Source organism: Lonchura striata, chromosome 1 (assembly GCF_046129695.1).
Source record: "Lonchura striata isolate bLonStr1 chromosome 1, bLonStr1.mat, whole genome shotgun sequence".
Taxonomy (NCBI): domain Eukaryota; kingdom Metazoa; phylum Chordata; class Aves; order Passeriformes; family Estrildidae; genus Lonchura; species Lonchura striata.
The window spans coordinates 140,240,714-140,257,370 of record NC_134603.1 but is presented as its reverse complement, the minus strand read 5'-3'; the positions used below and the strand labels follow the sequence as shown (position 1 = coordinate 140,257,370).

Genomic DNA, 16,657 nt, shown 5'->3' with positions numbered 1-16,657 from the left:
CCATTGTCAACCTCAGGGCCCCTGTCCTGAAAGTGACTTTCCTCACAAAAAACCCACCAAAATTAATTGTGCTTAGTATGCAACTTTGCCTGCTTCACATCTTCTCTAATGTGAACTTAACCCATATAGTATATCTCATACAGCATATTTGATAATATAGCATATATAATATTCCCAGCAGCATATTTTAAAGATGTTACAGTCAGGATGCTATGGGAAAATGCTAATATATTAAGGGATATTTTCTCCTGCTATTCCCATTCTTGTTTCAGCCTGAGTTCTGAGCTAGGAAAGGTTAAGTTGCAAATAGATATTTTTAGCATAAAAAATTATGATTTTAGCAAAAAATGTACTGCATTTGCTCAAAGTAAAAAAGTGGAATTTTGAATGAAGATCATTGCTAATATTCATGCTTTTTTGAGTCTTGAGTAGCACAAGATTCTAGCACAAGTGCTAGAACACTGCTCAAAGGCTACTGAAAAACTACTATTACCTTCTATCACTTTGATTAAACCTGGAAACAGGCTGTGGCACATTGCCATCTAAAGTTTTATCAGTGTTAGTTGAGATTTCTCTGGTTAGTCAGGCTCCCTTCCTCTTGTTTCTATTTTTCCACCTCTTGAGAGGATGCAGTAAAATGCAGGAACTAAACCTCGGTTTCTCTTCACTAGAATAACAACACTGGGAAGATTCTGAGGGCCCTCGTGACTCGGTGACTCCTCGGTGTTGGAAAATACCTCAGGAGCAATGGTGCTGATGGGAGAGACTTCAGGGTGGCTCCACTCCATGCCTAGATTACACATCCTTCCTGAGCACACACAGTGCACAAGGATCAGATCTGAGGGTAAGGCCCTCTGCAAAAATCCCATAAGAATGTGACATAAAGTTGTGAGCTTTTCTTTTTGAACTGTACCAATGGCACATTCAGCAAACAGCAAGGTAAGATCACAAGCACATCAAAAGACTGCTGCTGCAGAAAGCAGTCAGAACCAAATGGCACCTCAGCCCAATGGGCTAAGAAGTTGACTTGATTTTGAGTGAAAACAGAAATAGTGCAACCAACAAAACCCAGTGGCTGGAGCTCAACTATTTTTTTTTTTGAAATACAAAACTGCAATTAATGAAGTAAAATTCGATGAGGAGAGTAAATGCATACAAAGAAAATAACTGGATTCCTAATTTTCAGCTTTAACTCAATTACCAAGTTTATTAACTTTATATTCCAATGCCCATTTATACAACACAATACAGGTAGCAGGATTTCTTCCCTCAGTAGAAGGAAAAGATCTTTAATCCCTTAAACTACTTGCCTCCCACTGTCACTCCCATTGTCAAGAAGGAGAGTTACGCCTTCAAATTAAGGACTGAGAGAGTGTGAGCTCTAGATCAGAAAGAAGTTTTACAAGAAAAGTTGCCAGCAACCACTGAAAGTTCAGAAATTTCACAATAGGACCCTAACACATCAGTGTGAGACAGTGCTAGAATAGCATAAACAAGAACAGAGCAGCTCTTCCAGGGGACTTGTCACTATAACACTTATGTCTTGATTCTAAATCAGATTTACACGGTACTTCTGTACAGACATTGCTTTTAACACCTTTTGCTTTGTGCAGATTAAAGGTCAGAAGATACATATGATTAGTAATAAAAGACTTTTAAAAAAGCATGACTACTGAATTTAAAGATATTTGCATAATCTCTTATCATTGACAGCAGAAAAAAACCTACAAATGCTGTTCTGTAGTCAGTCTTACAGCGTATTTCACAAAACTACACAATCACAAAATCATTTGGGTTAGAAATACTACTTCCTAGTATTTTAAATTGCTAAACTGAAATATGGGCTTTGCTCAGTTTAACACTACCATTTCAATTATACTCTGAATTAAATAACTAAATTTTTTGCACAGATTCAAATAAGAAACTATGGGTTTTTTATTATTATTTTGAAAGAGAAAATTCTGTTTTCCTTTGGAAAATTTGATATAAAGGTTACACTTGATCAACTACAAAAGCATAAGAAACCTCATCATATAACTCTTAATCTAATTAGATTAAGATATATTCCATTAAATTTTTATGAAGACCCATCAGCTTATAAAACACAGTTTAAACAGGACAGAGAAAATACCAGTAGATCATCCTGTTCTTGTGCCACTTGACTGCTCTGTACACATGTAAATTGGGCCACCTTCTTTATGTTTCTATTGTACAGAAAATAAGAAAGTTCATGTAGTTTCCTTTATGAAGCATTTACATTAAAAAAATAGAGGAATTGGAAAAAAAGAATATGAAAACAAATGTGAGTTCTCTAAAATTGGTTAAAAAAATCACAATATCTGATTGAGTGAAAGCTTGATTTTTTTTCAAAATTGTTTAGGCTTTAAAAGGACTAATATCACAAGTGTTAACAATATTTCAATTCATATAACCTCGTGCTTTGGACTTAGTTTACCACATATCATTTCCCTGTGTTTTATAAATAAATGCTATTTAACATCTGAATTATGTTGCTGGTTTAGTGCTCAGCACAGACATCCAATAAGATTATTTGAATTCAAGAATATTTCTGGATTAAGCAAATGTCAAGTCTGCAATATATAGAGCATATAAATCCAGTTTGAAGCTTAAATGTAAGCCAAATGCATAGTTTTATACTTCAATGTCAGAAAAGAGAAAGCATTATTCCTCCCATATCCAATTAAAGTTGAAAAAATTTCAATATCATAATTATTTAGAAATATATTTTTATTATTATCTTCAAAGCATAGAGTAAACAGAAAATTCTCCATAACTAGAACTGAAGACTGCTGTATAAATTGTTACTCTAAATGTGTGAAAGGAAATGTGGCAGATTTTAAAAAGCTTTTTCCACATAGATGATAATGCTCAAATGTCTTTTAATTGTCATGTTCTATAAAAAAAAAGTAAAAGCACTGTGCCTTTCCTTGAAGCAGGAGCAGTCATACCAGTAGTACCTCAATACTACTCTACAACATTTACATCTGATACATGAGTGTACTATATTGAGTTTTTTCAATCGTAAAAGTGAGTCAAGACATTTTAAAGTATTTTAAATAAAAGCCATCAGGTGTCAAGGGATTTATTCAGAATTGATATCACTTAGATGCTAGTGGAAGAAAGAAAGTTTCCATCCAAGAAGACAAAAGATTTGATGTTTGCAAAACACAGTCTGCTAGGATTATCAGTATTCTCAGTCAGAAACATCTGTTTCCTGCAGGAACCTGACTAGCTGATTTTAGCATACTGGCTCAAACTAAACATTAGCTGACCATGCAAATATATGAAAATGCCAAATATTAATTTAATCTAATATTAGCATCCTACAAGCTGGGGTCTAAGACTATATCCTGAGACATGGATGAAATGGGAGGCACTCCTAAAGATTGTTTCATCCCGTGTGTGAATCAAGATGCCTCTCTCTTTCAACTGGCAATACAGTACAAATATTAAGTTTTCTGGTTTTTTGCCATCTAAAGTTGTAAGGTTGAATCTTTTTATGAGTTCTAGCCATTCTGAAACAGGAGAAGTATCAAAATTGACCCAACTGGTCCACTCTTTAGCTACTTTTACCTTGCCTTTTCAGTGACTCCCATTTGTTGGTGAACATCAATAAATTCCATGAGTTGCCTTTGTAGCACGTTTTCTTTTCCTTCAATTTGCTTAATAAAATCATGCTGCAAAAGAGTAGATACTGTTGGACGCTTCTCATAATCTTTAGTCAAGCACCTGTGCTGGCAGAAAAAAACATGATCATTGAGGGTTCACAGTTAAGTTTTGAAATGCTTGTCTGGAGCTCATTCATACCTCCATAATAAATGTATCTGTCTTAATCAAAACAGCTTTGCACTGAAAACTGATATGACTTCACAGAACTGATGAGTCCAAAAAGTCAAATTATTGCATTTTAAAACTAAATGTTCTTTAACTTAAAAAATCTCAAGGATGTTGAAATGCTATTTCATGTTTAAATACAGAGCCTCACTTGGAAGTCAAACTGGATTTACTAACTAGCCTTTTAGGGGAGAGTATTAGTTGCAACAGATTTCTACAAAACATATTTTACACGACATTTACACACATTCCGTATTCAACTGGAGTGGTCTCAGTTGTTACTCACTTGTTAATGAAGTCATTGAATTCAGGTGACCACAGTTCAGGCTGCTGTAGCGTTGGAGGAGGATTCCTGCAAAGGTCAGTGTAGTGATAAGTTAATAAGCTACTCACTTGACAAAAACAATGTGTGAAGGCAGGCTGAGTAATGAGTTTTAGAATGCCACCGAAAAAAGATATTGATTTCTGCTGGTAAAAGGAGCATGGGTAGATGATGCAATGCATGATTGGTTCTCCTCCTTTACATAACTAATAAGGAGAAATAGCATTAAGATGATCTACCAAGTATAGCTAAGAATCACTGTGATTTTTTTCAATCAAATCAATAAAAAGAAACTAAACTAACAACCCATTAATCACTATTCAGTTGTAATGGCAAGTTCCTTTTTTCAAGTCTGAAACAATATACTTAGAAGAAATTTAAAAAGGCAATTATATTTTAAGTTTTCTCAGAAGGACTGAATTAATCAACTTGCTGAACAAGGTGTCCAAAAGAATTGGTTCTTTATTAATTATTCCTCATTCCTCAGAAGACAAGCAGAATTGAAGGTTTAAATATAAATCTATTGTAAACGGATATACTGCTTTCTTGTCTATTGTAGAGTTGTTTACTCTAGGTGCTAATTTAGTTGAAACAGTCTTGACAGACTTCTTCTATTCAGAGACATAATTTTCACTATGTTCATGAAGACAAAGGGAATGACCAGTCAAGAGACAAGGTGGCTTACTGTCTCTTTTCAATCAACCATAACTCTTTTTCTTCAAGTGCTGCTTAATGTTTATTATTCTCAGGTTTTACTTAATGGAATGAAAGGGTATTGCTTGTATATTTGCTCCAGAGCAGAAAGGTGCCCAGTACTTGTAAGAGTATAAGCAAAAGGTTTTTTGAAGTCCTAGCTGCAGTGACTGACCAAAATAGTTTGCAACTGCTTTTTCCATAGCAAGCAAAGGTAGGAAGACCATTCATACTCTGATTCAGTGCCAAGTCAGCCAAGATTTCTTAAATCTAAAGGTAATTTAAATTAATTTGGGTGTCTTGGCTGAAAAGGACTCTAAGCACTTATACATGCTATGTGGGGCTCAGCTATTGTGGTACTGCTCCAGTTCTTAGGATGAAATCCACAACTACAACTGTATGATCAGACTTGGAGATTGATGTTGTACTACTACAGACTAGGAGATTGATGTTCTTTGAAATGCTGCAAGTGGCACTTTGGGTACTTATATTTTCAACTTCAAAGCAAAAAACACAAAATAAGTTGCTATTTGCACTGACCAAGGACAGCAACACCGGAACTGCCAGAAGCAGCACAAGATAATGAAAAGCTGAAGCCTAAATGTATGTGAGTGGGGGAACAACCTTTGCTTCAAAGGATAGAAGATAGCTCCTGTAGACAAATATGGTACCTGGTCACCACAGTGGCATGAATATGACTCTGTATTTCTAGTATACGTCATTCTTTGTAACAGATTGTACAAGACTCAAGTAAGTTCTGTGTTCATGTGGCAGCAGCTCACTCAGGAGAAGGCCCTTTGACTTCTTCTCAAGTGTAGCTACAGTCAGTTCTGAACTTTTCAATGTGCACACATGGTTAAAGCAGAGCCTGCAGAAGATATAACTGGGCAAAGTATTTTAAACCTACCTCCTAGTATAAATAATATAAAGAAAAGTCTAAGTTTGAAGAAAGCAAACTTTTGGGAAGCAAACTTTAAGGAAAAAGTTCAGTCTTTAACCTGTCAACAAACAAAGACATAAAGCTACTACCTTGGTATTTTGAAGAGTGCCCTCATGGGGTGCAAATCAGCAAGGGGTGGATCTCCATCTCCCAGCTCTATTGCAGTAATACCCAGTGACCATGCATCACATCTAGCATCATAGGAGCTATCTAGCTGCTGCTCACAGGCAATCACCTGTTGGAGTAAAAGACAGGGGTGGTTAAATGCCCACATTTAAGAGCACACCCACAGTTGGAGGAATCGTTTACAGAATACTAAGTGGTATAAACAGATATGCACACATTTAGAAAGCTAAAGCATCCATCCCATTGCCAAAACCCCCGCAGTATTTAAACTAGAGAAAGCAGGTGTCCATGAACACCACATTCTCTGGGCAGATGTTCTCTGATTTGAAGAAAGGGTACAAATCCATGGCTTTTTCAGTTGAATAAATTGCATCCCACAACAGAGGGAGTAGAAGGAAACTCAGGAACTCTACAACTCTAAGTGGCTTAGTCTTGCTAAGTAATTATTGTAAGTATACTTCTCTCTCTATGAAGTGAAACAATCAGGAAAGCAGAAGCTGGATTTACTATCTCTTATTGGGTCCTTATTCAAACAAATCAGCCAATTTCCAGATCAAGTGGATCTGGACAAAGTTCATTAGATCACAGCAAAGTATTTACCTTCAAATACATTTCAGCTCATCCATAATGCTGGATAAATCTAGAAGTTTTCATCCCATTAGCTGCTGATCTAAAACAACATGTATGCCACTAGTTATATAGCTAGACCTATGTGTATGAACAGAGTGTGCTGATAAAAGTAAATATATATAAACAGAGTAGTTTCATGTGCTATAAACAGATGTACTTGCATGTGTGTGCACACAAATACTCTAAGTAGATAAGCTTATTTATAAGGAAATATTTCTCCTGTCTCAGCTTAAAATGTATCTTTATATGCTTCAAATTCAGTTAGAAAAAACCTCCACAGAATCATAATGCATCTTCTTCATTCATAATAACCTTTTCCATTTTGTGCTGAAGCAAGTATGGATATATAGTATTAAAAGCATTCCAGGTGCAGAAGTCAAAAAATAGAGGCTATAATGTGTCACAGTACCATTCTGGGCTCTTTCCATCCATGGGGAGATATCTATAGTTTCAGAGCTTGAAAGGCTGGAAAGTATCAATAGTAGTACTCTGTTCTTCAACATTTTAGTATGCATTTCAGACTCTTGATCCCTGTCTCTAATCTTGGAATTTCAAAAACAAACCTCATTTTAACCTAATTCTTCCAAACATGTAAGACAGAAAGGTTTAAAACACTTTTTTAAAAGGGCATTGCTATTTCACTTGGTGAAAGGAAGGAAGAAAGACAAAGAGCAGAAATGCAGAATACAGCAGCTTGAGTACCAGTAACAAAATGCTTTGAAACCTGACCTCTGGAGCCATCCAGAACGGGGTGCCCACGGAGGTGTTCCGGCGGAGACGAGTGCTGGTCAGCTGAGCAGACACACCTGGAAGAATGAGGGGAAGCTATCATCAGGGCAGTGGCTGTTTCCATCCAAGACAGCCCTTCTGAAGGGTGACATCCTCGTCTTGTCATGCTACAACTTCCTGCACAGGTGAATCTCAGATACATCTTTCCAGTTCTCTGGAAAAAGAGGCCCAGTCCTGAAAGGTTCTCCGCATCCTTTTTTCCAGTGGCTTCAGTAGGACTGGGACTTAGTCCCAAATGAGCATTTGATTAGTAATCTGACTCCTTATATTTTGACTGGTTAATTAAAGGTTTTCTATATCCTGTTTTAAGACAGCAATAAAACACCTTAGGGAGAGTGGAAAAGTGCTGTACCTTCTACAGCTTCTAATGCTCAGTACTGACACTAACCCTCTGTTTAGTTTTATACATATATATATATATATATATATATATGCACATATATATATATCATGTTAATACTAAAAAAGATAACTATTCTAGTCTCTTAACAGCTCTGCCATAAAAAGAAGCAACGAAACAGTGAAACCTCAAAATTTCTTACAAAAGCAGAAGTCCCTCCATGCTCAAAGCACATTCTCAAAGCAACAATCCTGTAAATCAGCTTTGCAGTATGAGCTGTAGTTTAGGGAATTAACTATTTCAGGCCAAGGATTGGAAAGTGAATTCTGAATTTCAATGATTCCTTGCAGTTTTGAGTTAGAAGACACTGAAATATTAAAATTCAAGTGGGCTACAGCACAATTCTGAGCAGTCTGCCACCAATTTCCTTCCTTAAAAAACAAGGGTGTATTGGTCGGAAATAGCTCTAGTGCCTGCAAAGGGAAAATACAACATGGACAAAACCAGCCCCTCAGCCAGCATGCCCTATACAATTATGGATTTATGAGTCACAAATAATAGTGAAGTCCACACATGGAGAAAAACAGCCCTTCAGCTAGCAAGTCCTAAACTTTTATGGATTTGAGTAATAGCTAAAGTGAGGTCCACCAGAGGCATATTCTGAAGAGCTGATGCCATGGATGGCCAGAAAAGCCCTGTACTCTACAAACACATGCTCCAGCCTCAGTCTGGCACTGGAGTTCACTTATTTTGCCTCCATACATACATCTGCTTTTTCTTTAAAATGTAAAACAACTTGGTTTCACTCTGTGAGCTCTATTTCATTGTTCTGAAACAGATGAAATTTCAGTGAGCACCACTGTCCAGTTTCAACTCTGTGTTGTCTGGTTTGAAAATGCTTGCTGAAAAGCCTGCAGATAGTTCATAATAAGAGCAGTCCACATTATCTATCCAATGGGAATATTAACTAAACCTCTGGGCAGGGTTTGATTATTTTGGGTTTTTTTTCAGTACAGGTAAGAAACCATAGAGAGCTTGATCTGTTTTTTCACTCTAAAGCTACATGTTCAGCTTTGATTCACTAAATATTTGTATTTGGCTCTCACAGAAAAGTATGCAACATCTGAAAATAAAGACTTCAAGGAATACCCCACCTGTTCCTTTGAGATAAATGCAACCACTGTGGCTGCCTCCCTCTAGTATAAACCAGCCTTGAGAAAGTTTGATCTTTTTCTCTCTTTATGTCTGCAGAAGTCCAATACACAGTGTTCTGCATCATAGGAAGCAGGACAATGTGAGTCTTAGCACAAAGTCCATCAATCCTACTAAGCAGGGGCTTTATTTTTGCCATCTCAAGGAGTTGTCTGAGATCCAGCTTCCGGCTCACGGAGTCTGTGGCTGTTCTGGGCTCCCAGAAAAACATGTCACTCATCACCTCAGCTCTGAAACCACTGCAGGGATGCCAACAGACATTATTATGTGAGATCCTTGATTTCAGAGAGAGCTGAGGCTACTCTCCCTTCCTCCATGTCGTGGGAGTTGCCAGTGCAAAGCTCTGTTTTTGCCGTCTTGGACAAAGAGATGAGATCCTGATCTGAAGGCAAAGAAGGACACTGACTATATTTTTATGATTCCAGTGACAGATTTTATAAATAGTCATAACTTTCTGTAGAGATAAGGAACAAAATATAAAAGGCACATTAATGTGTTCAGTCTTCTCTGTCTATACACTGTTAGGTTTTTCCTTCTTCAAACTATAATTATTAAATGAAGATTTTTTTCCTCCTCAGCCTTCTTTCATTTCAGTAAAAAACTGATTTAATTTGAATTGTTCACCACTTTCTTTAGGCTCTCGGGGGTTTTGTGTGCTTTTTGTTTGGTGAGTTTTTTAAATCCTTTTGCTCTCAGCATTAAAGTGGCATTTTAGATTATGCAGTGTAGGTCTTATGACAAATGATATTTCCTTGGGCTTTTTCTGTGTATAGAGGAAAGATGATGTAAATCCACACTTAGTAACATTTCTTCCAGCATTTCAGTAACAAGTCAAGCATATAGCTGGCCACTTCTTTTAACCTACATATTTTCAAACAAAACCATCTTGCTCCTCCTCTCCCCATTTGCTACTGCTTTGTTGCAAAATAAGCCAAATATTATCCTAAGAAAATCTAAAATATGTCATAAAAGGATGTTTTATTACATACGAATTATTTTATCTTATAAAAGTTAAGAGCTTTATTAATAGTACCAAAGCACACCAAAAAGAAAATACTGTGTGTATAGCTGCATTTCTTCTTCTTTTTTTTTTTTTTTTCAGGCACCATTTTACTAATAAAAACTGCAGGACACTTATACTATGACTCTTTTTCAAGGTTTTAATTGTGAAAACAGGCATATTGAAATAACCTTGCAAGTAAAGCCATCTGCTTCTGACCTTAGCACTCAAAATAAAGAAAAAGGGCAGAAAATAGTTCCCTATTGTTAGGAAAGACTTGTCTCACAGTGCCCAATCTGAGCAGACAACATTATGATCTCAACTGGGAGGCTGTACAACATCCCTTTACGATGATGTCCTGTGACAGAAGTATGCCCATTTTAGTGCCTGATGCTAGTGAGGGAATGCCAAGCCCTAGTAAATTGTACTAATCTCCCATTTGACACACAGCAGGGGGACTGCATTCATAGATAACGACCTTGACCTTACCCCCACAGGCTTTCGCTCCTTTAGCTATTTCTTCCTTCTTTATTTGTGACTTCAGTGTACACTTTACTACCAAAGCATCCTCATTGTGATCTTCTGTAGATTAAGAACATGTAACTCCACCATTCCTCAAGGTAGTGAACCAAAAACGGCTCACACTGTTAACTCTGCAGATCTAAACAGGCCAAAATGCTTTGAAGTATTCCCCATTTTTTTTTAATCTCCTAGGGAAACAGACATGAAACAGCAGCAGTGTTTCACACTGCATTCCCCTTAAGCTCTCTGGCAGGTATATTTTGCCATTCTTGTTCCATGTTGTATGATGCAAAAAGTGGCCCCTCCTTCCACATCTCTTTGCTCAAAGGTCTTTTATAAATCACTCAATTACAGCTTTTTTAGTAGTTTTGGTGGCAGCAGATCCTAATGGTCCCAGGTTTTCCTTTAGCACCTTAAGCTTCACTTTAAGAAGAGGCCACTATTCCTGTCAGGATGCAGACAGGGAAGTAGCTATTTCCCTCTCAACATGGTGGAGTTATAACTCAATTCCTCTGCAATTGCTGATACCCTTGCCACTTTGTTTATTTCAGGTTGTATTGGTGTAATGATATATATCCAGACAGAATATTTCAGACAGGTCAGCTGATACGCATACAAAATGCTAAGAAAAATCTCAATCATGCAATTCCTTCGTACTACAAAATGACAAAAGACAACAGGGAAAGACCAATATTAAACCAAGGCAATTCTGGTACTCCAAATGACAAACATCACAATGCACCATGTATGTAACTACATACAACCACATATAGTGGAATCCCCACTAAGACTGTAAAAGGAAATCACAGAGCTTCTCCCAAGTTAAAATACTTATCACAAATAGAAAGCATAGAGACATTTAATTGAAAATGTTACTAACAGATCATAAGGACAAAATTATGGGTTTGATGACTTTACAAGAGATGCTTCAGAACCTTTTTGAAACACTGTCAATACTCAAAATTCGTTATGGATTATAAACCGACTCCAAAATAAACTTTTAAATTAAAAGAGCACAGAGACTATACAGCTTAACAGTGAGCTGTTGTGAGAAAAGCATGCTTGAGAACTTCTGCTCAGTGATAAGGGCTCAAATTAAGTCTAGAACTAAAAATTAGGTTGTGACCTATAAAATGGAAATAAAGAAATAGGAAACAAAGCTGAAATTATGAGTCCAAAGTATTAGAATTTTCAGCAGTATTTTACGTTGGAGAGTGTTAAGTTATGAGGAAGCATGACTTGCTTTTCATAAATCCATGCTACCTCCTCCCAGTCACCTTCTTGTCTGTCATAGTTTAGAAATTATTTACAGGATTATTGGCTCCATCACCTTCTATGATGGAGAACATATTTAGTAGTTCTGACCAGACTGTACTTCTCTGAAACCTTCTTCTTGCCTCTGTTGAAGATTGGAATGAAAGTAATTTTCTTCATTGCTTCAGGAATCTCCTCTAATCTCCAAGATGTTTCAAAGATTATTGGCAATGATCTTGTAATGACATCAGCCAGTTCCCTCAGCACTCTTGGGTGCATCCCAACATGCCCCATGGGCTTGTGTCCACCCAATTCTTTTAAATGCTCTCTAACCTGATCCCCCTTTACTGAAGGCACATTTGCCTTGCTCCAGACTTCCCCACTTGTCTCAGGGATCTGGGATTGCAAGATAAGACAAAGTGGCAAATAAGAGATTCAGTGCCTCCACCTTTTCCATGTCCTTTGTTCACATTCTCCATATTTCTGTATTATTTTGATGTACATAGTGTTTTACTGTTGAAAACAAGTATTTCCCAAACCCTCAGGAAAACACACACTGTAGATGCAAATTTTTAACTAAAATAGACATAACCAAAGGATAACCAAAAGGCCCAGAAAGATCAAAAGCTTAGTATCCAGGAAGACTGTATCTATAAACTGCCTAGGAGATGAAAAATACATGGCATGTACAAAACCAAGAGACATGGAGTAAAAGGGAATAAAAAAGTTAATCTGTACTGTCAAATACAGGGTGTATTAACTATAACTATAACTATAACTATAACTATAACTATAACTATAACTATAACTATAACTATAACTATAACTAACTATAACTATAACTAACACTAACTATAACTATAACTATAACTAACTATAACTATAACTATAACTATAACTATAACTATAACTATAACCAACTATAACTATAACTATAACTACAACTATAAATATATGTTAATGAAATGAAAGTCCATTGGCTTTTATGGTAAATACACCAGGAGGTTTCAAGTAAAAAAATATTTTTAAGCATACAATGAAAAAAATTAATAAACTAAATCTGGTGCAGAATCATTAAAAGGTACATACTGATAATAAAAAGACAAACAGTGCCCTAAATAAAAGGCAGAACTTTCACTACATTTGTGGGATACATAATCTCTTTTTAAACAAAAGGGTTTAATACAATTTCTTTCTTTAATAAAGCCAAGATCTTTCATTTACAGACTGGGCCTTCAGTAGAGCAGGTGACCACAGACTCCCCTCCACATGCTCCTGCCAGTTCAGTGCATCACACCGCCAACGATTCTAATCAAATCTCATGCTTCAGGGCTTCAGCTGGTTTCCTGAAAGGGATGCACAGGAACATTTGTTGTCCTGTTGCACAATTGGCCAGATGTACTTGGATAGGAGAACTATTCTTCTCTAGAGCCTCAGGGACTTGTACAGCTACACACAATCTGGTACAGTATGATGGTGAGGAAATTCCTCCTTCTGAGATGCTGCCTTTCTTATACCTTTGATTTCAAACTGACTGCTGCTTTGACCCCCAAAAAGGATTTTTTCCCCCATGTATGACTAGCAAAACTCTAAAGATTTTTATCATTGTTCTATCACATGCTTTTCCTGTTATGATAATCCTGGCAACACCTATGTTGTTGAAACAGAGTATTTAAAATACCTCAGGATTGGAATACTCCAGTATAAATAAGTCACTGGTTTCCATCTTCAGGTAAAAAATGAATGGTGCTTAGTATACATAGATGAGACAGAGATTTTCTAATAACCTCAAGAGATGACTGTTTTTTGACCTATGACAAAACCAAGTGGAAGCCTTTGCTGGCCAGAAAGGGCTATTTTCTCATTTCATGTGTCTCTGGCATCTGACACCAGCTTTCAGCATCAAGCTTCTTTAATGCTTAAGCCACCAGTGACATCCTTATGTGAATTAATAGAAGAAAATATTTTAAAGACCAAGTGAACAGCTTATCCTGGATATAGCATTTAGCCACATGATTTCTGTTTTTTATTACTGGACAGCACAAAGGTTTTCATTCAAACATGCCCCCCCCACCAAAATTTTCAGGACTAAGCCTTTAACAAAGAATTAAACATTCAACAATGAAAAAGCTCCACAGCTCAAGTCAATGCAATCCATCTTATCCCTGCTAACCCTGGGTTGAAAAATTTGGAACTATTACTTTGATTGGGTTCAAAGCAGTTTGACAAGCTGCTCATGAAGAAAGCTTTCTTTAAAGTCTTCTACTTTTATTGGCTTCTGCTATGTCTCCTGGTGCATTTTAGCAGCAACATGTGAATGTCATGCTATATGGTATGCAGAAATGACAACACAATAACAGCCTGGTTTTGATCTGAACCAGTGAAGCAGACAGCTTTATTATGGATGCATGCTAGAATGACTAAGACAAATACAATTCTTGCTATGACTCACTGCTTAAAGTAAGCTAAGGGCAGAAAGAAAATTATGTTATTTTTGAATATTTTCAAATTAAATTATTTAAATTAATTGTTTCATTTTTGCAGAATGATTCAGACAGCATTTATAGCTAATGCATGGCAAGCACAAAAGGACACACTAGGATATTCTGACTACTCCAGAATAAGTCATCTACAAAAGTTTGGAACACTACTCAAGGTCATGCTGAGTGCCTCTTCAGTGTCAGCAGGACATGCAAAGCTGGGAATGATGATATATATTAAAAGGGACAGAAACTGAAATGCCCCAACATTCAAACTTGGGTCATTCACAACTGACTTCTCAACCTATTCTCTGAGCACAAGATGGCTCTAGACTCCCTCTGTTGCAGCCTGACCGTGCCACGTGCAATCTGAGCTCCTTGGGAGCCTTCTTGGCCTCTGCAATGCCACATGGCACAGACACTTGCCAGGCTGAGCTGTGATCAGCCAACAAACTGCCTCTAACAAGGCTATTCGTGGTCATTTAGGTCATGCTAGGAATGGCTATAGCACTGTGTCACGGCAAGACAACGCGAGAGCCGGTGAAGTGTCATGGTGCAAGGATGACACCCAGGGCCACGGTTCCCTGCCCAACCTCTGACCAGAGATTTCACATGCTTTTTTCCCCACAAGACCAGCAGAAACTCCCTCATACACCATTAAATCAGAGCTGAATAGTTAAAGAGATGGAATTATCAAGATGCAGTTATACCATGGACTCATTATTCCATGGAGACTGTTCCCATTGTTTTGGACATGCTGTACAGTGTAACTGATTTTACTTCTCTTGCTTTGTCATTATAGCAGCTGCTGGCTCAGATTCAGCCTCGCTTCAAAAATTCAACTTATTTAGCACATTCACAGAATTTTATATATTTTGGCCTGTATTTCCATATCAGAATAGGCATAAATATCATGGAACAATATTTAACATAAACACCTGTGCATTCTAACTCATGTTGATCAATTGCTATTGATCATTAGTAGTGGTAAGGCACTACTACCAATCTGTAATTTGTAAGGAAGAGTAGTATACCACTACTGAGACACAATACAGAATGTTGGCAGAGTAACTCCTTCTAGGGGAAAACACCACAATAAATTTATTTTAATGACTCAATTGAATTATGAAATTAATACTTGCATTTAGTATTGCCTACATGAAATTATGAATATATTTTAAAGTAAACATAGAATGAATTTAAAAATACTCTACCAAAACAGTGTCTTGCCATTGACTAGTTTCACCAAATTGCAATTTTGAATAATAATAATAATAATTAGGCCATCTAGGAATGCCAGTATTAAGATTTCTTTTTTATTTCTTAACTTTGAAAGACTTTTAATAGTTTTAAAGGAAGAATGATCATTCTCTCCATAGCAGAATAATAACCCAATTACATTCCAAACACAAAAGCTGACATCTGTCTACCTGCAGCTTCCTAAATACATAGAAGCAATAGTTCAAGTATTAAGCAAAGCAAGATCAGTATGTCTAAATAGAGCAATATATATTCCCTTCCCCAATTCATTTCCCCCACAATGAGTTGTACTCAAGGTAAATATCTAGCTGACCCTGGCTACTATCCACGACAAAACTGCTAGCTATATGCAAAGTGGGATATCTGAAACTGCATTTGGAATGCCAAGACAATATTCACACACTTCTACCTCCAACACAAAAGCAGAAAAATGGAAACTAAGTGTGTTTAAAGTATGAAAATCACCCTACCTTCACTATATATTCCATTCATACTACAACATGTTTTAAGTATACAACCCATTTATCCACAGTGCTAAAGGAACACTTAAAGACAGTATTCTATTAACTGCAGCAACACAGTATTTTTCCACCATCTGCCAGCTGCAGTGAGATTGCATTACCTTTTTTCCATGTTTTCCACTGGAACCTGCTTTACATATTAAAAAACATAGATCTTTCCAAAGTATTGCTTATCTAGAGCCTCTAGTGATGGAGAGTTTTAGGTACTATTAGCAAAACACCTAAGAAGAAACTGAAAATGGACAGTGCCAACCCTTTTCAAGATCCACTTCCCCACAGTTCGTTACTGAGCAAACGATGAGGAATCATGGGATCTCTTGTGGCTAGAAGTAGGCTTGAATTCTAAAGATTTAATGAGTCTGCCCACATTTTATTTTCCTTACGGGTACTTGAATATTTCTAATATCCATCTAGATGTCTGACTTTTTTTCCCAATGACCTTTCTTAGAAATAACAGCAAAAGTCTACTTACATCTGGTATGAAAGTATGCTTGATGCATAGACAGGCATGGCCTTCAGAAAGAAACAGTGCTGCTGGAAAAATATGCTTTTCTTAAGTGGGGGAGTATAATTTATATATTTTTTCTGGACATTTCCAAGGCAACAGCTGTTCATCCTGAGATATTTCTAGTCTGGGAGAGCAGGTTTCAGTAGTCCTGAAGTATGAGCTACCTGTGCTCTTGGTAAAGATTATCAGCCTAAAGGTCAACCCT

The 16,657-nt window shown here is 36.8% G+C and overlaps 1 protein-coding gene across 1 annotated transcript in view; it reads right to left on the bottom strand.

Moving 5' to 3' along the window:
• The window catches only part of MYO3A (myosin IIIA), a 137,408-nt gene that overhangs the window by 61,530 nt on the left and 59,221 nt on the right, over positions 1-16,657 (bottom strand). Inside the window, exons 6-9 of the mRNA XM_031504179.2 lie at positions 7,296-7,372; positions 5,900-6,045; positions 4,142-4,207; positions 3,595-3,750 (exon numbers count right to left, since the gene is read on the bottom strand). Of these exons, the coding sequence (XP_031360039.2) occupies positions 3,595-3,750; positions 4,142-4,207; positions 5,900-6,045; positions 7,296-7,372 (445 nt within the window). The remainder of the gene's footprint in view (positions 1-3,594; positions 3,751-4,141; positions 4,208-5,899; positions 6,046-7,295; positions 7,373-16,657) is intronic.